The sequence below is a fragment of the Glossina fuscipes genome, unplaced genomic scaffold (assembly GCF_014805625.2).
Source record: "Glossina fuscipes isolate IAEA_lab_2018 unplaced genomic scaffold, Yale_Gfus_2 0, whole genome shotgun sequence".
Classification (NCBI taxonomy): domain Eukaryota; kingdom Metazoa; phylum Arthropoda; class Insecta; order Diptera; family Glossinidae; genus Glossina; species Glossina fuscipes.
Window position 1 is genome coordinate 6175780 of NW_023998414.1, and position 23355 is coordinate 6199134.

At 32.5% G+C, this 23355-nt stretch overlaps 1 protein-coding gene across 1 annotated transcript in view; it reads left to right on the forward strand.

Moving 5' to 3' along the window:
* LOC119633938 overlaps nucleotides 1–23355 on the forward strand; it is an 81102-nt gene that overhangs the window by 43044 nt on the left and 14703 nt on the right. The window contains exons 3-6 of the mRNA XM_038027789.1: nucleotides 16478–16726; nucleotides 16821–16941; nucleotides 19713–19860; nucleotides 22777–23333. Coding sequence (XP_037883717.1) covers nucleotides 16478–16726; nucleotides 16821–16941; nucleotides 19713–19860; nucleotides 22777–23333 — 1075 coding nt within the window. The remainder of the gene's footprint in view (nucleotides 1–16477; nucleotides 16727–16820; nucleotides 16942–19712; nucleotides 19861–22776; nucleotides 23334–23355) is intronic.

Sequence of the window (23355 nt, forward strand, 5' to 3'; positions counted from 1 at the left end):
CATAATGCCATACAAAATACCGAAATACCCCTTAAACGTGTAAACTTTCAAAAAAATTTCGTATACGTACCCAATAATTAACTATTACATTCATAGGAATTTTTGCATATTTTACTTCCTTTACAAAATGTAAATTTCCATGAACAGTTCATAAATGCGTTTAACACGAAACCAAATTATTTATTTATTTATTTATTTCTTCCTTTTTTTTTTTTTTTTTGTTGCATAGTTTTTACAATTTTTGGAATTATTTTTAAATTTACAAAATAGAAATTCTGATATCGTTAAAGGAAATTTAATGGAATTTTAGGGAGACTAAAAAATTTAATAAGTGTAGCATAATATATGCAGTATTTATTTATTTATTCAATAATATGAGTATTAGAATAACACTTTATTTATTTAATTATTTATTTTCTTTATTTACACCTGGAACTCAGCCGAATTCAATTATATCTTAGAAGTACATCTTATAATAATACTTATCAAAAACTAGTTGTAAGGAGAAGTAAAGAAAAAAAAAATAATAATAAAAAATATTAAGAAAGAAAAAAAGAAAAAAAACATGTACGCAAAACTATCACAGAGGCGCATCCACAACCAGTACAGACGCAAGTTGCAAGTAAACCCCTAAGCCATTGCAAACATGCAAAAGCTGGGCAACCAATAACACTAAACAACACCAATTAATTTTCGAATTATAGTAAGATGTTAAGATTGCAAGTTGGTTGAGATACGACATAGGCAAATGGCGCGTATTAACCACTTCTTCTTTTGATCGACTTTAAAGAAACCGATAGATGAGATTATGTGATAGACATCATTTAGGTTTCTGCAATAAAACTTTCAACGGGTTAAACAACTCATAATTGTATTTACATTGACTTGGCTTAATGAAAATAAAGTTTCTAGGGAAGCGGTTAGTGCTTATCTCACTAAGTAATATGGACGAATCGATAGTACTATTAATGAACTTAATTGAGAAGGAAACACGAAGAATGAATCTATGTTTCTCAAGAAGAACTTATTTTCATAAAGAGACAGCGAAACAAACGGATCACAACTCAAATTCTTAAGGGCAAGCAGCAAGAATTGCTTTTGAACGAATAAAATTGAATCTACCTATAGAAAGGAGAGACCTTACAATAGAGAGATATTCAAGTATTTGTCTAAGTAACCATAACTATAGCCTCTTTGTAATGTAAGGGAGCTTCAGCTCTTTACACCACCTCTGAATGAAACCTAGCGTGGACGTAGCTTTACTTCTTCAATCTTTTACACAGCATGTTATATATATATGCTTAATCCGCTTGGGTGGCCGAGTAGGCAAGGGATCGCAACTAACAACTCAATGGTCGTGAGCTCAAATCTAAAGCGCGGTCGAGTTTTTAATAAAACCGATAGCCTCAGGTGGTAACGCTTGCAAATTTAGTCTTCCAATTTATTTTCATTCCTTTTTTTTTTTTGGTTATAGTGTACGTAACACCCAAAGGGATGCTTCTAACGCCTAATGTACATTCTTGATCAGCGTGAAGTTCTGAGTTGATTTAGCCATGTCTGTCCGTTTCTGCGGTGTATGTTGTTGGCAGTCTCCTGGTCGCAAAAATGCAAATATCAATTTCAAATTTGGCAGAACAATTGGAAGTTTCTGCAGGCAGGTTGGTATTGAAAATGAACAAAATTGGTCAGACCAGAAGCACGCAGTAGAGCGTAAAATCTATACAACTCTGTTTTTTTTTTATCAAAAATTATTAAATTTTTGCTCATTACTAAGAAAGACAAGATGAAGACAATATGTATACATATATGCAAATATAACAACAACATTCAATAAATTCAAATAATCACACATTTTCGACTCCAGCTTGGCGTAAGAATGGGTTTAAGAAATCAGATGTCGAACCAGATTTGACATGAGAGTGTAAGAAGTTAAAATTTATAAAAGGGATTGAAATCAAATATCTTTATCTAAAGATACCGATCGGTTAATCGGCAAGAGTCGGCGCAATGTTATTATTCAAGATCACTAAACATATTTTGTTTCCTTCATACATTAAATGTCTCACATTCTGAATATTTAAACTTATAAAACAGAGTTTTTATGCCTTTTCTGCAAATTAATTAAGGCATTCGTGATATGTAGTAAAATAAAAGATAGTAAGGCGTTAATGATAAGTAGTGAAATAAGACGGCAAAGGCTTAAGTTTTAAATTTTCAGCCCATTAAACATGTACGTAGTGTAACGCTTATGTTCTTTTGGCATTAAAATGTAAGAGAGTGATGAGAATGCTTTTCTCAACATACTTTACAAGAAAATTTGCTACAAGTCATAAGTTGAAGGCATCTGGTATTGGATTGGGAATTTGTACCTTCAAGGGAAATGGTTGAATGGACGGCCAGACAGGTGGATGGACAGACGGATGAAGAGACGAAAAGACTTACGAATGCAAGAGCAGTCAACGATGACTAAGCCGATTCAAAATTTTACATTAATTTATAATGTGTAGATATATTCATTGCGGTCGTTGATACAATTCTTTAGATATTTTAAATGAAAGGATAAATGTAATTATTAAAACCGTTAACCTTCGGTAATGGATTGGCAACAATTTTTCGTATATAATGCATAAAGTATATAAAAAATGTAGCGGTTTCGGTGTTATTTTTCTGTACAAAAAAAACAATTACAAGCGTCCCTCGTGTAACAGTGGCACTTGTCAGACATGCTTTCAATACAACACAGTACAAAATTTACAAATATTATATAATACGGTTTTGATATAACGCAAGTGCTAAAAATCGAAAATTTGTTCTAGCGGAGCAGTTGTAGTTTTCAATGAAAACCAATTGCGGTAACATCGTTATGCGTCCTTGAATATATGTTTATGGCAATCCAGGAAGGATGAGTAATATATTCACTTGTCAAAACGTTTGCACCGTCCATGACGAAACTTCAGAGACTCCACAAAGTGCACATATTCTTTGTCAGCATCAAATTCTGAATCGATTTAAGCATGTCCATTCGCAAGTTCATTGCGTCTATGCCGATTTATGTAACGCCGCGAAATGCTGGAAATAGAAAGGCTTCAAAATCGCTTTCCGATTCGATCCAAACTTGTCTCTTCGTCTGTCGGTCTTGTTATCTCGTGTCTAAACTATAGTTCGCAATTTTTGAGATATCTTAACGATATTTATTACAAGGATACAACGTTTTAGCCCAAGGACGAGTGTTGTTGAAAATGTGTCGAATCGAACCACTTTTTCAATTGCTTCCCATGCAATATCCTATTTTGAAAAAAATTGTATGAATAACAATAGAATTATGTAGGGTATTTAATAATGGCCATGTCCCACTATAGCGTTTTCCTTGCATAATTTTACACCTTAAGACTTGGCATCGATATAACACGCAGTGTAGACATTCGCCTTTATTCATATTATATGTTGATAAGTTTAAATTATATATATATGTATAAATTATATATATATATATATATATATATATATATATATAAAAGATTTCGATAAAGTGCGTTACGAATTAACCGTATTATACGAGCGATGCTTGTATAAAGCATAGTACTTTCAGATACAATTTACTTTTATATAATTTTTATTTATATATTTTTTATTTGCAACAAAGAACTAATTAAACTAATTGCGAGACTAATAAGCATTTTTCACTTATGAAACCGCAAAAAAATGCCACGTTATCAATGCAAAAATTACTTATATATAACAAATGCCTTTTAATTGTATTAAACAAATAACAAGTGCCAAGTTTTATGGATTTATTTGTGTACTGTGTGTATGCGTATGTGTGCGTGTGAATAATGCAAATTAGTCTGTAGTTATATTTAATTGAAGCAGTAAATATTATGCTATTAGTGTTTCTGCGCGTGTTAGTTGATATATTCCGAGCGTAAATTGAATATGATATTTACAAGAAGAAAAAAAAAAGAAAAACGAAGGCAGTGTTCTCTTTGTCCGAATGTGAATCACTTTCGGACACATGTACATAGGGTCATCAAATTTGTGTTTTTTTTTTTCTTGTTAATTTGTAATAAAAAAACGAAACGACAAAAGATATCGATGCGAATTTTCTCTATTTTCAATATTATTCGTGATGTCTTTCTTTTCATATAAAAAAAGGTTTATATAGGTGACCGGTCATGAACTTTGGTAAAAATTCAAACCTGGAAGATCGATTTTTGCCACCTTTCTAGATAAATTTGCTCTTCTTTCATCAATAGCACGAACGATCTTGATATTGGACTAAGCCAGTAACCCAGCGTAACCCCAAAGTAAATGTTTCAATAGATGTATATCACGTGATATTTGTGGAAAACTCCCAGAAATTTGATTTTCCCGCAAAAAGGTACGCCATGAAGCCACATATCGCTCAAGTCCAAATCATACAATTTTTGGCACTAAATATTTCTCCAGCGCCCTTCATTGAATGTAACTGCGATACTACACACCATACCCAAAAGGGATTTTTATACACATAAAAATCTTTTATTTTTATTCTATTCATTCATTACTGGCTACAATGTACATTCAGCCGTACATTCTTAGGGTTACATGGTTGAATTATGCGATTACAGAAAATCTCATCAAGCAAAGTTCAAAGTAAACAATTTTTTTTAGAATATTTTTGGACTTAAGGCACTAATAAGTGCACTCAAGTGTAAAGCTTAATATATGACACTATGACAAAGAATGTCAATCCGAAGCAAGCAGCGAAGATTAACCAAACAGTAAACAATATTTTATGCTTAAAGTATTAAAAGCGGACATAGGTCTTAAAAAGTATTATATAGATAATTACAAAGTATAGCCTACCGCACTGAGATTCGAATCCGCGACCAACGAAATCGCGATTGCGAGTCTTCTCCTCTCGCCTATAAGATAGTTCACGAACATCAGATGGCTCTTGTTTACATCAAGGTGGCAATAATCCTTATTAATTAGTTCGCATTTATATTCTGTGGGTGCTTCTGCAGCACCTATACAAAAATGAAGAAACGCAGTCACAACTACTTCATATTAAAGAAAGCTAAAATTTCATTCTGGGGAATGATAAAGAAACGAAAAATCAGAGAGATGATGGATGTATGCTCAATCAATACGTGTTATGCGATTTTACAAACCCGAATGCTCACTCTCAGTTATAACTACGAAAAAAAGTAAGCTCTAACGCAGTGAGATTTGAACCCGCGAACTCATATTTGTTTAGTTTATGAGTATTGAGTAAACAACCGAATTTTTCATTCCCTTTGAAAAGCAAAAGTATTCTTAGTTTACGTTTTGCGGTGGGCTTATCCTTCGACTGATATGGACCATTTTCCATTCTAAGAAAGTCGCGTGCAAGAACTTCCCATGGTTCTGTCAAATTTGAAGTCGATAGCTTCATTTTTGCGGGCGGGAGAATGTGTACGGCCAACATTAGAAACACGGATAGACGGACATGCTTAAATCGATTCAAAATTTGATGCCGATCAAGAGTATATGTACTTTGTAGGGTCTGCGATGCTTCCTTCTGGGCGTTGCAAAAATTTTAACAAAATGAGCATACCCCTCATCCCTCGATTAAGACTGCAAGTGTAGTTGTATATAAAATTTCTTCCGATTTATTTCTTCAGATTCAAGGATTTAGTAAACGCAATGTGTGAATCCATGAGGCGGCAAATGTTAAAATATTTCATAAAATACAATAATGCAATAAAATGTTTGCATAACATACTTTTGTGCGTAAATAGACAAATCTATTACAATCAAGTTGTTAGCAAATAGAAAAAACGGCTTTGTTAAAAGAAGAAAAATAATAATAATAATTGGCATATTTTATAGAATGACAAAAAAAAAAGCTTAAAATTTCTATTAGAATTATTTTAAAGTTAAAAAAAAAAAACAAAAATAAACTTATAAAAGCCGTTTATAAGCTACATTGTTGTAGCATTGACTTGCAGCAAATAAAAACAATTTTACATAAATATGCATAGTACAGGTGAACATATAAATATTTTAAATTCTATTTCAAAATTAATGCTCAACTTATGTCTTATAACTTAAGTAAAGTGTATGGAAAAATTCCATCAGTTGGTTAAAGTTTATTTTGGCTGAAATTTGTTATTGTGTCGCTCTTTTTGCACTTCTTGACAAGATTCGTATCACTAGGTCACGAACAGTGTAGATTTCATTTATAATTTTTATGCATAATTTACTTACAAAGTGATGATGGCCTAATTCTCATTCTGGCCTTGCCCGGGTTGAATGTTGCAATATAACGAACTCTTGCCTCGACTCGTTAACAATTGATTCGATTGACTTCCGACTCTCTCAAATATTCTGCTTATATAAGCCCTCTGACAAGGACGTTATCTTTACCTAAATTCGTCGAGGCATTTTTTTATCGTTAATCCGCGTTTTTTCTTTGGCCACCAGCTGCATGATGCACCATGAATACACATATGATTTTCCCCATCTTTAGAATTTAATTACTTAGTAAATCCACCAATTTTCCTAACAATATATTAAATATATTTTGCTTTGTACACTCAATTAAGCTAATTGAATAGTTTATCGCGTCAATATGATACAAATGAAAATTTATAATCTTTCAAGAGATCATATCGTCTAGAAAGATGAGTAAATCGGTCACGTTTACTCAATATTACAGAATATTAAAGGTTTTTTTTTTTGTCAAAATATTTATAGCAACCAGTATATGTATAATCGATTAATATGAAATGTGGACCGTCAGTCCGTCTATCCATCTCTCTGTTAATTGCAGTGTTAAACATACTTGAAGGATAATAAAAATGCAGACGATCCAAAATTTTCCCTCCTATTTTACAAAAATAGATATAATCAGCCACGCCTACACCACGCTATAAGCAATTAAATTTTTATTTTTTCGCTCTTTCTTGATATTTTCTGCTTATTACTGATCAGGTAAACAAGACAGATTATTGAAAATTATTCTGTAGAATCCTTACACTAGTATTTGCTTGAAAATGTATTAATTGTAAAGTGAATAGGACTGAGGAGGTGGAGGATTCGTTTTTTCTTAGCCGCGAAATCATCATTGGTATCGAACAAATAGACTTAGAGAGTGGAATGCGAGTTAAGTGCGCTGACTCCAAGTTAAATATCGCGGATACAGCTAGGATCACGATGAAAGGTATAAAATATTCAGTCGCGGTCGAATGTAATTGCCTTACTTATTAGAAATTGGTTTCTTTTTGTAAGATATGAAGCTTTCGTAATAATATTTAAATATTTATTATAATCAATGGATTCATTCTACGCTTTGCTGTATAATTTTATTTGACCGAAAGGACAAGAAAATTTCTGAACAAAAGCAATACAAGCATAGTTAACATTATTTATGGCAACCGTGTAATTATTTATGTCAAAGGGAGAGCCTACGGTAGCACAATATGCTCGGTATCAAATTATATAAGCTTTGGGGGAAGTCTGAAGCGTATTTCAGCATAATACAAATGCCAGAAGACACTTTTAATAGCGACTTTAATGACACTGACGCGTTTACTCCGTGGCGAACTTTTTCAATTAATTTTGTAAGCAATATAAACAAAAAAAAAAAATAAGAAAAAAACATTGAATGTGTGATTAAAATTTAAATGTATTTAACTTAAGGTGTATTTTTGTTTTGTTTTTTTGTTTTTTTTTTTTTTTTTGTTAACATTGTACATATATATGTACAATAAGACATGGAACAAGATCCCTAGTGCAAGTATTCATCATTTTATTTGTGAAAGAAAAGCAAACATACTTACAATTCGAAAGATTAGTTGACGGTGTGATATAACATTTAAGGATGAACCGAAACGTGCCTGAGAGCAAACCACTGCTGCGATGGGAGTATATTTTTTTTTTATAAATTGAAGTGTTTTCGCATTAAATTGCTATTTGTGGCGCTTTCATTAAGTAGCAAAAGACAAAACTGTTGCACGAACGTACAAGTGATTCAACTTCAATTAAACTATGAAATCAAATGCTAAAACTTTGATCAAACAAAGGCTTGTGTTGTTGATAGTGACTTTTGATTTAGCAAATAAATTTGTTTCAAATTTATGCTGATGAGTTTATTTTAAAGCAAAGAATATATATATATTCTATATATATATATATATATATATATATATATATAATAGTTAAAAATTTATCAGTATTTATGTTTCTAACTGGTTAAACACAAAAAAAGGTAATTGCTTCGCTTTAGTGTTTAATTCATTTTTTTTTTTTTTTTTTACCTCCGATTTAATAATGAAATGATGACTTAATACCTTTCAATTCATAAATTCATTCACATTGTTTATCTCTAATCGTATAATTGTGCAATTATTATTATTTTTACATATATACATTCATTTACTCCATGCATTTATATAAAATGTGTCATATTTAGCATGTATTTAGGCTTAGAATTCAATGACTATTTATAGCCTACATTTGTGTAAATGAAATATTGAAAATTTCAAAGCCCTAATAAAACTGGCATTTAAATTAATAATTACGAATACGAAATAACTTTACGATTCATATGTTAACGTATATTGGAATTTTTTATTTTAGAAAGAAAAAATTATTTCAATTTTTGGATATATTACCTGTATATCATGGTAAACATAGTCAAACTATTAGCAATCATCCTAATAATGGGGCCAATGGCGGAGGCATCGACGTTGGTGGTGATAGTTTGAGTGGCATTAATCTAAGCCCAGCTGGTTATACCGTTTCCGAGCATTCATCACCGCAGACTCCTCAAATGGTAATTGCCACCATGAAGTCGAGTGCAATGAGAGCAGAACGTGATTGTGAAGTTGATCAACGGCAGCACCACCATCATCAACAACAACAACAACAACAACAACAACAACAACAACAACAGCAACAACAACTATTACAGCCTTCACAAACACAATTGCAACAACGCCGTTTAAGCCCTTCAGCACAATTTTATCGCAGCTCTTGTTTTAGTTTCCCAACAGAAACATTATTACTGAATATGACAACCGGAGAGCTGATTGATACCAATGAAAGGTATACCGATGTGTGTATGCACTCGCAAGCCATAAATATTCGCCCAACAGCTTTTATGGCACATTATTATTTACGTATATATACATATGTATATACATACATATGAACATGTCTCCATTTACATATTCATATGTAAGGGTCGACATTGTTTGGTAATGGCTTTGCCGGGGGCTCTATGAAAAATCATTTTCCACCCAGAAATTACAATACACTTAAGTGGAAAAACTCTCATGTCCACAAAAACAAATATTTTTTCTTTTTTTTTTCCTTTTTTTTTTTATATATACATAATTTTGATGGTTTTACGCTTTATGGCACAGGCCTAGCATATGTTTTCTCGTTTCTTGTCTCTTCACATATTTGTGCAAAAGTGCACACATTAAATTGCGTACGGAATATAAGTCATGTTAACGAGTTTTATTTTATTTTTTTTTAGTTTATTTATTTATTTATTTTTTTATTGCCATTGTTTTCATTGTTTTCACTTAAGGTTTCATTACAATTTTTTTGTTGTTTTTAAGAGGATTTGCTAAATAGTACTTAAATAGCGTTCGCAGAGGGATTATGTCGAGTAGATAGATACCCAATACATCAAGCATATATATATATATATATGTATTGTGTATTTCATTTATATGAAATATTTTACTGCGGATGCACTCGAGAGATGTAACTTAACGTTAACGATAATTGAATATCTTTAAATTTTTAAAAAAGTTAAAAAATTCTTTTCGAATTTAAACATAACTTAATGAACGGGAAGTGAAAAGGAAGGCTTTATAAGTCTTTAGGCGATTTAGGCGACCGCAAAATACTGAAAACAAGGCATACGAATAGCGAAGCGTTTTTGTAAAGATTTTCGTTAAGAGTAAGTTTTTTTTTTTTTTTTTTTTTTTTTTTTTTTTTTTTTTTTTTTTATATGACCGATCACACCGAGCTATTTTCCATAACACGATAATGGTCGGAAGGAAGCAGAGAAAGGGAAAATACAGCGGGCTTAAGACCAACCGGTGAATGTTACATCTTTGCCGCTTACTACCGCCATGAGCTTTACCGCAATTGAGATTCGAACCCGCGAACACTTACTTGATACTCTCGATCCCCCATGCGGCATTGTGGTGTAGCGGCATATTACGGACGGATAACTTTCTCAACCAATACTCCATATCACATCTTATTTCGAGCAGACGTTAATTGAATAACTGTAGGGTTTAATGGTGGGTCAGGGTCCACAATAATGTTTTTACCTGCCAGATTTGCTTTTGAAATGATTTTGAGTAAAGATCTGTATTTATTGCTTGCGGGATAGGCTGTAGACGCATTACAGATCACTACCATTTTCTCATTTAAAGTTTCTACGATTTTATTAAATATTTGTATTAAATTTCATAGCATTATTTATTGGGAAGTGTAGGGTATAGTAAAATCTGCTACCTTTTGCTTCCAATAAACAATTTCTGTGAGACACGTGACTTGTATGTAGTAAATAAAGATGCAATTTGTGCGCTAATCAATCTTTCAATAAAAAAGTAGAAAATTTGGGTAGGCTGATAGACGGACGGACCAATGTACCAACCGAAACGATTTGAAAGCCTACTCTAATCGAAACATTATTAACAATGTTCTTTAGTCTCTTCATTTCTCGCTTTCCCGTGTCTAACTAATATACATACTTTATAAAAGATGTAATGAATGTAAATTGGTACAAAGTAAAACAAAAAAAGACCATAAGATGCAAACATTGTTGTACTTGGTATCTTTTTTCCTCTATAGGCAATTTGATAGACAAACGTCCAAGGTCACTGAAACAAGATACAACCCTTAAAAGTAACATAGAGGAAAAGCTATAACTTTATGGAAGCACTAACACACATTTCACAATTACATTTTCAATCATGTCAAGAGTATGTACGCTTTACGTCAATATGCATATATAACAGTTAAATATTTTTTATATCTGAAGACTCTTGTGGCGTAAAAAAAATGCTGATATTAGACAGATCTATGCAATATCTACATCCATGTCAATGGATTCAAATTCATTTTCAAATTTGTGTGCTTGTCTGTCTGTTCGCAATTTTCGGGAAATTTTGATCAAATTCGATAACTTAATAGGTAGTGACTTGTAGAATCCTATCGAATGGATCAGACCCCTGTTTGTACATAAGGATGTATACCGTTAAATGAAAAGAAGCACGCACGTACGAACATCCTAGACCGTTTTTCTAATCGTTTAACATAGTCTCAGGCCCCTTTGCCATTATAATTATGATTATAAGGTAAAATTGTCTAATCAAAAGTATTACTTCAATTAAAAATCGCCATTGGTTTCCCCATTAACGCGTTAACGTAGGCGTATATTTCCTTTGAAATGGGGAAACTTAAATTTTCCCATCAAAAATGAAATAATGTAAATTGAGCCAATGTAACATGAATAGGACGAAAAGTAGTTGCCAAGTGCTGAGCTTTCGAAAAATGAAAAGTTTCCGTGTGATAAGACTTAAGTGATTATCTTGAATATCTCCTAATACGATAGAATTATTATTAGACAGACAAAATTTAAAAACGAACACTTTTTGTTGTTTTTTTTTTTTTTTTTTTTACTATCCATTATAGACTAAGTAGATCATGAAAATCGATTACAGCAACATATAGAATTTATGATTAATTGTACGTTGATAACTATGTAATAAGAATGAAATAAAATATTAAATCAAAATTGTCTACCTTGATATCAACTTGTTATCAACTGTATCTTATCAACTGTCAATGTCATTTGCAAAAATTTTCGCCAAACTTCGCGTGACTAAACACACAGTAAATTTCTATTCAACATTTCTCACGAACAAATGTCTGAACACTATCGTTTTCTATTTTTTCCTGTCTTTCAATTTATTTTTTTTATGGATAACCATTCGATGAGTTGTGGGATTTTGAAAGAGCAAAAAAAAAAAACAATACTCCTAATAAAGAAACTTAAAAAATATCACAACAATGTGGATAGCAATGAATACCTTTAAATTAACCTTTAAATCGAAGGTTATTTAGTCTTATATACAGAAGGTTATCGTTTGTAAAAAAGTTGTGCAGTTAGAAAAAAAAAAAAAAAAACAAAAAGGAAAAGGAAAAAAAATTTTACTATAATAAAAGATTGCTTGCAATTAAACCCCATGAGGTGAAATTCTTCGAATACACAGAACTAAGTAAATCAAGTTAAATGTTAAAAGCCTTACTTTACTTTTCTATCATAATTCGGTTTTTTGTCCCCTCCAATGAGTTCAGGTTTATCGCAGGTTTAGAAAGGACCAAAAAGGAGTTTAACTTTGTTAAAATATTTGCGACGGCCAAAACAAAGATCAAGAGACCCCATAGATAATTCGTGATCAACATCAAATTTTAAACCGATTTAAGAACGTTCGTTAATCCGCCTTCGTAATGTCCGGGAGTCATTTACTTCGATTTCTGGCACGCAGCCTGGTATTGAAAATGAGGCAAAACTGTCGACGCATACGCCCACAGTATTATATGAACTGAGAGCACCTCTATACTTCAAAAAGAATAATACCTTTATAACGGGCACAAATAAGTCTCAAGAACCGCCTAAAATACCCCATATATAAAAGTGTTGGCCAGTTTCAAATTGGGAATGCATCTAAGCATGCCCATCTATTCTTCTGTCCATCGGTCCGTCTGTCCGTCTGCCCAACAAATTGGAAAAAAAAAAGAAGTGAAAATGACCCCAACAACGCTCACACATCTGAGCAAAACAGAAATTGTGGGCACCTTTGATTTCCGTGTTTGTCAGTTGTTACTCATAAACTGTCACACACATACACTATATAAATTTTCACTTTAATTTTGAAAAAAGAAAAAATCGGTCGCTACCACCCAAAACACCCACCCCATGATAACGGTGATGGCTATAGCCAAAGATTCGATCATGACCGAACATAATTTTCTTACTTGTTTTTTTTTTCTTTTTATATTCTATCACCGAAGGCGTATTATGGTAAAATGATTTCATATCTCTCGGATAATTTAAGTTACGAATGAATATATAAATGCAAGTAAAATAATATTTTGGTTAATTTTTTGTTGATTTTTGTTTTTATGGAGTTGATGAAGTGTAAAATACTATTAGCAATGCAAGCTGATATAATGAAATGGAAACAAGAAAATTTACAAAGAGAGAAATAAATTAATTTATTTATGCGTTAGTAGAAAGAGAAAGAAAACAACGAATATAATGATTTGGAAGTGAGTGCATTTGAATTTATTTATTGCAAGTAAAAAAAATGAATTGAAAATAGTTCAAGTCATTTAATAGTATAAGAGAAGTATTAAAAGTTAAGCGCGATGTAATAAGTATTAACAGTCTTCGGCAAACTAAATTAATTAAGATTAAAATTTAATTATAATATTCGCATGAAAAGAAAATATTTTCTCTAACATTAAACATCAAATGGTATTAAAAGCAACATTCAAGAAAACATTCATATGCTCTTGCGTATCGTAATATATACAAGGAATTACTGCTATTTGAATTTATAATTATAAGACACACACATATATATATAAATATATATGTATTTTCGAAATCATTTGTACACTCGTAAACAGATTCTTACACTTGATAATCGGTAAGTATAATATAAACAGATTTATAATGTAATTTGGTTAAGTTTAAATCTGTTCTCTTTTTTTATTCTCTCTCTGTCTGCGTTAAGCCGAAATAATCCCCAAATTATTAGTAACTCATTTTTAATGTGAATTATAATTGAAATTTAACTATTCATCTCGAATATTAGGAGTGCAAATAAATTGCCGTGTCGTGTTCTATCAAGAATTTGAAATTCTTCAATGTAATTGAACGTCCCGGCTTCTCGCTGCAGAGATATATCCTTTCACATTTCTTCCCATATAAATACGTGTAAGTCTAAGTTTATAACTATAACCCCTTTCAGTAAATCAAATGAAATACCGTAGAAAGTATTCCCGATTAAGCTAACATCCGATGGCTACAATCCGACATATATCAACTATAATGACCATCACAAGTCGGAGTGCCTTAGACTACATATAGTCATTTAATCATATTCTACGTATATACGTGATTTCTTATAGAAATTCCGGCAAATGTTTTTCGTAAATTTTGAATCGATCTAAGACATTCGTCCATGTAATGGGTGCAGTAAATATGTTCTGGCTTCAGATTACAGTGGTTGTTCTTGTAGATAGAGGTTGATAGGTATTGAAATGGAGAGAAGTCGGTCGAAAGACATGCCTACAGTATTACGTAGAAGAAACATTCTAGGGACTGCCATACCGTGGATAAAAGCGGCCACGCTCCCCCAGTATTATAGTGAATTAAGCTTTCGTTGTTTTTTTTTTTTACTACCTATGTAATAATCATGTTGTAAGGATATTTTCGATCAGCATCAAGTTCGCAATCCGCTTAAACGAGTTTGCAAGCTTATCTCTCCCCTACGTATGTCTGGTAATATCTGCGGTCACCATCAGCTAGAAATTTACGATACCAACTTTAGATCTAGCGGAAATAAGTTGCAGGTTCTTGGTCGCCTACAATGCAACGTAAACTGAAAGCACCACAGCTTTCAGAGGTTTTTTGCTCATTACTCGTAAACTCTAAGAGACCTATGATAAAAATCCACCTGTATCCAAATAGGGATGTTAACAATCAGCCACGCCCATCCATTATTTTGAAATATGAAAATTTAGTTTTTCGTTTTCATTGTCTAGTTTTCCTTAGCATAAAGTTGGTGTTTCGTTTGGGAACGCATCGCTCAAGTCGAGAGAGTCGAAGGCGACAGATGCTCTGGTCGTTAGTTAATTACGATTGAAATTCATTGATAAATGTGATTAAGCAAAGCCTCAGTCAACTCTCTCTCTTCCTTTCTTTCATTCTTTCTCTTTTTCTCTCTCTCTCTCTCTCTCTCTCTCTCTATACAAATTTATAATACGTGCTTTATGATAATTGCGATGATTATTATTAAGTAAAGGGCACTTCATATCCTTTTTGGCATTTCAAAGAAAAGAAAATGGCAATTACTTAGTCATAACTTAGAATGCTGCTAATTACATTTACTTGTTATAGTAACAGAGAAATCTGTGTAGATGATTTTGACCATTGGCTGGATAATTCAATGTTGACCCAATTTTTGCGGCTTAATCTTATTTACTGAGTTCATAATAAATTCCAAAATGTTATCTTATTTTTATTCAAGAATATATATTTCTTTATCTAATAATAATGATACAAACGAATAATAATAATAAATAAAATCCTTTGAATTGCATTCAAATTCAAAGCCAAAAAATCAATTTGGAAATATTTTGCTCATCTTTAATTATGTCTAATATTTTATTAAAGCTTAACACTAGAGAACTATCGAAATTTTGCAAAAACCTATTTATACCAAAAGAGATCATTTTGACTCTATATTATATGTGGAATAGTGGGTGGATAACTGACATTTAGCGCGAATCGATCAAGAAGTAAAATTAAAAAAAAACAAAAAAAAAAAAACGAATGCTCTCTGTCGACATAGACATTAACATGTACAGAGAAGAAGCGGAAGACGGCAGAAAACGATTTTCTCTCACATAAAGATGTAGTGTTGCCGAAAAGTTTCTAGCATTCAGATATTCATCAGAATCACTTCCTTGTCATCCTCGCTCTTTTGACCGATACGCAGACAGTTAATGTTGAAATGAATTGATTTTACATCTATAGCTATCACTTAACATTTATTCAACGTTTTTCGATATTAGAAAAAAAAACGTTGATTAAAATGATCCCTTTTGTTAGGAATACGTATATGTCGTCGATTACAAATAATGAAAGGTTTTTTTCTTTGCATGCACGAAAGTCATCGAACTAATTTTGAAGCATTACAAATGCATTTCTATTTTATTTTTTTTTTGAAATTGAAAATTTGAAAAAATATGAAAATGTCATCCTTGTTAAAGTTTAGTGCTAAGCTAAACAATTCTGGAGCATTTAAAGGCAAAACAAGACATTTATACTCAATGACTATTTAATAGAAAACTTTTATTAATAAATAATTTAAATATTTATTACACTTAAGCGAAATGTTTTCGAAAATTAAATCAAACTTAAGCAGTTCAGTCATTAGGTTGACTTTCGAAAAAGTAATTGAATTAAAATCTGTCACAAAGTCATTGCTGAAGTAATTACTTTAAATAGCATAACAGTGTAATTGATTGCATACACATTTTATAAACATTTTCCGAGAATTGTAATAGAGACACAAACTATAGGACAAGAGGACAAGGCAAGAAAATTATTGAGAAAATTTGTCTTCTCGATTACAAAGGTTTCCCGGTAAATACATTTTAATTAATATCGTACTTTTTATTAAAGATCTCCTGCTGGTGCTGGTGCTGGTGCTGCCGCCACCACCGCTTCAGCCACATTTACCGCCAAAGATGAATTGGGTACGCAACGTGTTTACAAAAAAACTTCACCCAATTGTGTTTTGACATTGTATTTACCGAGTCGTGAGATAACATTGTCTGGCAATAGTCCGGCAATAATTGAAGGTATTGTTTACGTGGATCCCAAGGCTATACAAGGCTATCGTGTCTATGCACAGTTAACGTTAACATTTCGGTAAGCAATCGGCGCTGTTGCGCAAAGAAAAAAACGCCAAAGAAAAACTAATTGATTTTTTTTTTATTTTTCTTGTTCTTCTTTACATTACAAGTTATGGCCGTGAGGACGAAGAAGTAATGGGTTTACGTTTTTGCAATGAAGCTATCATGTCCTTACATCAAATATGGCCACGCAACGAGGAGCCACACAGAGAGACATTGACACCATTGCAGGTGAGTTAAATAAGTCATTTTTATTAAATTTTTAATTGAATTTAATTTTATTGACGACCATAAATGGTTGAATATGACCCGCACTCATGAAGTTAAACAATTCATCCATTCATTTTATCCTTTCACATGAAATGAGTCGAAATATGTCTTCTCCTTAACAACTTTTCCTTATCTTTGATATCAATTTAAAAAGCCCTTGACTAAGCGGATTAAGTATATTTATATTTATCCTACAAAATATGTGATGAAATTGCACTGACTTTACATGGATATACGCATTTCAATGAAGGACTTCATCTGAAGATCGGAACCTCAGAATTTAAATAACCTCTGACTAACTAGATCAAGTATATTTATATTTACCGTGCAAAATATGTGAAGGAGTTGCACTAAGATATACGCAATTCCATGAAGGCATCCAGATGGAACGTAAGCTTGTCTGGCCATAACAGGTTTACATTCAATTCAAAACATCGCAATTTCGAAAATATTTTGACGAAATTCAGTTCAGTTTTTATATTATGCTCTGTTAAAAAAAAAAAAACGAAAGGGAATTATTTTGAAGAAATGTGCAAAAAAAATGGGTTAGATTTGGATCATGTCGGTCCAAAGTATTTCATGGGGAAAATAGGTGAAACTTCGTTAATTTTAATAAATCTGCACTACTGAATGGGTTTATATTGTGGCCTCTCCTCCCGTAAAAGTTTTCTTATGAAAAGTAACTGTTCATACGAGAGCAGAACACAATTTTTAGAATCTTATGCGCGAAATTGATGAAAAATTATATTAAGCGAATTGATGTCGAGAGTCCAATAGTCAACCTTGGCCGGCCATCTTTTTTCCTTTTTCGAATTTAAAGACTGCCGGATAACTTAGATCATATGTTCGTTTATACTGAAAACTCTACCGCACTTGAGTTGTTAGTCGCGATCCTTTGCCAACCCATGCGGATAACCGTTGCTTTTATTATATGCAAAATAAACGAAATAATGGAACCGAGGTTAATTATGCGCTCAATTCTACTTCAATTTTAATTTTCATATGAACAACTTTGACTTTATTCCTCTAAGCTTCCAAGATGAGCACACGCTCGAGTTGATAAAGTATAGCTTCAAAAAAGCAAATTAAATATGCACCTTTCGTTAAGGAATCATGCATAGACTCAATAACATTTCATACAAGTAAACGAGACTATAACGCACAGAAAGTATTACATATATATATATATATATATATATATGTGCATTATATATACAACAAGAATATCTACAATGTCATTTCGAAACACGTACAAGCATTAATAACAACGTAAATGTGGAGACACGCGTTGCGTTGGTAGGTTTTCGTTTAACGCAATAGAGTATAACAGTTAAGCCTTCAGGTCTTAACCGACAGAAGTTGATTCAAAGATTACATTATCTATGCATTACACTTTAGGCGAAATCGGGAGCGCGTCAGTAGCAAATCAAATCGTCACACTAGCTTGCTTAGATAAAGAATTAGCAGACCCGTGGGATAGACGGTTACAGTGCACGCATTATAAGCGGCTCTAAATAAGGGAAGCTTGCCAAGAGCAACTTATGCAATTACAATGATATCGTAATAAGCTTTGGCACGATACGGTGAAATTAGTTTTATCAGGATAGCGTAGCAGAACTAACCTGCACTGTAAATAAGTAAGTAAGGTACTTTCGCATCATTCGCATACTTTTAGGTCAAAAGCTCTCACTTATCAATCATTTCAAAAGCAACTTCTATATAGATTCAGAAATTTTATTCAACACAAAACTACAAAGTTTTCAAGGAGAGGAGAGGTTCATTCAACAATTTCTACATTTTTATAATAGTCAATCAACAGGCATCTAACGCAAAGAATATCGAAGAAAAAAAGAAACGTAAAAACTTACTAAAGAACACTTATATACACACACAAATATTTCACAAAGTTTTGTTTTTTTAACAACCTTCACGAATGAAAACAAAATGTAGGAAGTGTGCTAAACAAACAGCTATATTAACAAAGTGTATAAATTGTATGCGAATGGAATGGATGAGTTAAAACCGACCATCGAATACTCTGCACTATGTTTTTCTTCAACAAATAAAACAACAACAACAACAACAACAACAACAAAATTTCATCTTTTTTCCCTGTAAAAACCTATATGTCATGGGAATCATTATAGCCGGGGAAATGCGAAATGTAACCCTATGAATGAATTTTCGCAAATTTTCGAAGATTCGCGTTCCTTTCTCTCGTTGAAATTTTTTTTTGTTAACATTTTTACGGATCTGTGTAGAGAAGTATTAAAGATGTCGATGTGCATATCCGTCCGCCCATCTGCGTAACATTCGCCTATGGCATAAGTATTCATCAATAATCATCCTACAATCTTATTGAATGATATATAATATATAAGTAGATAAATATAAATATGAATCTACGCATATATAAATAAGTTTATAATCATTACCTCCTTATAACTCTTACATATCGCTAATAAAAAAATATTATATTTTCGTCTTAGAAAAACTGAAAAAACTTGTTTTTTTTTTTGTTTTTTCAATAAGCTATTGAAGAAAGAGTTTTGCATTTACTTTGTATTACGTTTACCAGCAAATATGCATAAAAGTGTGGAGCAGACATAGTCATCATTCTCTTTAATGACTATGAAAGAAACATTAATTTCCTTCTTAATATCATTGTGCTTCTATTTTTTATTTTTTATTTTTTATTTTTATTTTTTTTTTGCATTTTTTTATTTCCGAAGGACGCTTTAATGAAACGTCTCGGAGAAGGAGCACATCCGTTTACATTGTCTTTAACATCGCAAGCACCGCCCAGTGTGCAATTAGTTCCAGCTAAACGTTACTATGGTGCACCTATTGGCACGAGTTACGATGTACGCTGCTTTATTGGTAAGCTTATTACAATGTTAAGATTATTTATCATTTAATTGAATATGTCATACATACGGGTACAGGTATTGCAATATTAGAAATCGATAGCTCTTGTTTTTTCTGCAACAAACAATTCAATTGTATCCTTTAATACCTTGGCGAGTCATTAAATATACATGAGAAGAGAAATCAGTTAACATATTGCACTATACAACTAACAAACTCATTATTATTTTCTTGGTTTGACTGAAATTGAATTATTTTCATTTTTTTTTTTTCTTTTCTCTTTCCCGCCACCATTTCCTCCTAATATCTACTATTTGTGCATTAACTAAAGACACAAGCATATGCATTGCTCAGTGTGGTGTCTGATAATGAATATTCAATGTCAATTAGGAACGAAATGTCGATACACAAAATAAGTAAATAGATAAAAAGACATACAAAGTTGAAGCAATTGAATGCAATAATTTATATACGGACTGAAACCAACTGCTCACATTAGCGAATTAATTTTCCCGCCCATATTTCAAACTGTTAGATATACCATGTCTATATAGGTTCGTAGCGTAAGCGTAACTTTTGGCTTTTAGTTTCTTGCTCTCACCTAATTAAATAATTACTTCTTTTTTTTTTTGTCTTTGTTGCAAAAATATTACTTTCGAATATAGCAAAGCAAGGCATTCTTCGTCTTGAATATAAAATCTTTTACATTAAAAAGCATTTCGTACCGAAATTCATTTTCAATAACGCAATTTATTCGCCGGCGCTATACCATGTTACCCATATCCGTATCAAACATAGAAGTGATTGACTTCTTCCTTTCAAGTTGTTCTCAAAATGCACTATAAAGTGCTCGGGAAGGACATGCAACATGTATGTGTGAAAACAGCATGTAACCACTAAAATTCAACAATTACACTCTCAATACACTCTCGTATATACCCTTAGTCGTTGCTTATCTCTTTTTATATTTCTGCATCTCACTTGAGCATAAACTTATCAATGGATACTATGATCCAACATTAAGACCAATATTCAATATAAATTGCACAACAACAAGCCTATCGAATAGAAGAAGTATTTTTCCTCTAAGTTGATAGCACATCTTTGCCAAATTTGACATCATAAACATGATTAGTGTTTCAGCTGTGCTTTCCGATTACTTCAATGTGTCATTTGATGGAGCAAAAAATGTGCTTTAAACTTTGTTCGCGAAATGAAATTTAATGTGCAAAAATATTGAGGATACTGCAGAAAGTCCCGGGGTAGACAGACTTTGCCAGAAAAAAAACCTTTCAAAGAAGGCCAAGAACGAATTGAAGATGAAGAGTCTCTACCGACAATAGGCCGTTTAAACGAATACATCAACAATTGTTTACAAAACATTTTTAGCCTGAAACGCGTCAAGTCTCGATTGGTTTTACCAAAAACTTTCAATTTCCGGATTGGTTTTTCGAAACGTTCAGATCTGTGTGACTCTTAGTTATTTCCTCTCTGTTCGTCTTCACCATATCTGTTTATATATTCTTGTGTTCAGCACAATCTCGTCTGCGTGCTAGTTATAGCTTTTGAGATACTTTGGCGAACATGTTTTGGTCCAAGAGCGACCCCTTCTAAAAATGAATTTCACCCATTCTAAGATCTCATTTTGAGAAAAATCGTTAAGTGAAAAATAATGAAATTTTCGTGAAAAAATTTCACGCTAAATAACCCTTGACCAATAGTGTTCAGACCTATTAAATAGATGGGAAAAATCAATATTGTATGATCAGCATATGACATACTGTGAGATCATCGTAACCTTAAGCATTAAGCATTTCTTCCGGCACCGTATATAGAACGTTTCATGACATTTAACAATGAAAAAGGCTTGGTCTCGTTATATTCCATATAACGTTTGACAAAATCTTAAAAAAAACAGGGTCGCATCTCTTGATTGAGAATCACCATGACTGTACTTCAAAAGGCCTACAGAACATTGCAACAAACGACGAATTGTAAATCTATGCGTATAAGCAGTAAAATAAACGATAGTCGACTAGATATTTGACGATGAACTAACTCCGCTCAAAGCACTTCGAAACGAAGCGCATGCCTCTGCTACGGAAGAACTAACCACGTAGCGGTAGTAGCCGTAGAGCAGCGTAAAATGATCAATTCAACCATTCGTTTGCCGCAAGTCTTTGATGAAATAAGGAAAATAAACAATACCGTCAGATCATTCTTGATCATATGTTTTTCCAATCATTTAAACGCTTAAAAAATCGATTAAATGAATCATTCGCCAAATCGGTGTAGATCTCATTTTGACACCTAATGATTACGTTTCGTAACCGAACGTCAAGAATAAATTGCCTGGACAACGATTTTTGTTTAAAAATCCTGTTTCGATTATGTGTCATGGCGAATGGAACGGAAAATATTATGTTAAATGCTTCGAATGCATACCAAACCGCATAAAGGGGAATATTTTGAAAAACTATAAAGCAATTTTTAATGAGTTATTAGTAAGCTTTCGTTAAGAAGCTTAAAATATAAATCGTATTGGTTGTATTCATCAATTAAGGCAACCCTCTTTGCCTCATGCGGGGATGTTCGATCATCGGTATGGTGCGACTGTTCTAGTCAATCATAAACAAAGCAACGAATCACCTGCCGGCTTGCTTTAAATTCCTTCGAAATGCGTTTAATGAATAAATTGAAAAAAAAAAAAAAAGCCCATAAAACCCATAAAGTGAAAAGAGTATAAAGAATATAAATTCTATTCTATCTGATCTGAAAAGTTTGTTCGTAATTATAATATCCCCTAAGGGAAATCCATATTGAATTCATCTCAATTCATTGACATCATTCTGCTTTTGTGTAATGTGGTATTTGCATGTGAATAATAATAATGCATTTCTAATTAATTTTCTGTGTTTTGTTTTTAAGCGGATAAGACCGATGATAAATTTCATAGGAGAGCATCAGTGAAAATGGGTGTGCGTGTCATATATCGTACTGATGTTTACGGCATAAATGGGCCAGAAAACTTTGCTACAATCATTAATAACCCGGTGGCATCACCACCCGTCAATACAACAATAATAACAACAGCGACAGCAACAGCAATAACAACAACAACAACAATGGCAATAACAGCAATAACTGACGAACCGACAACAGTGTCAAGAGCAACAGCATTGACAGATGTATTGGGAAATGATGACAAAGCTGTACACTCAACTACTACTACAACTACTACAACTACTAATACTAATACCACTGTTACTACCATTACCACCACCGAAGCGAATGCGTTAAACCTTAATGATAGGACAACACGCTCAAGCGGTAAAGGACGTAAATCGGAAAGAGGAGATTCATTTCCCAAATTGCGTCTATCACCGAAATCATTTCGTTTTAGTAGCCGATTCGGCCGCAGCAAAAGCGAAGTGGAGAAATGTCCTAGCGATCCCTTTTATAACTACAGTAAATCATTTCAAGAGGTAAACTTGTTTTTCCATTAAT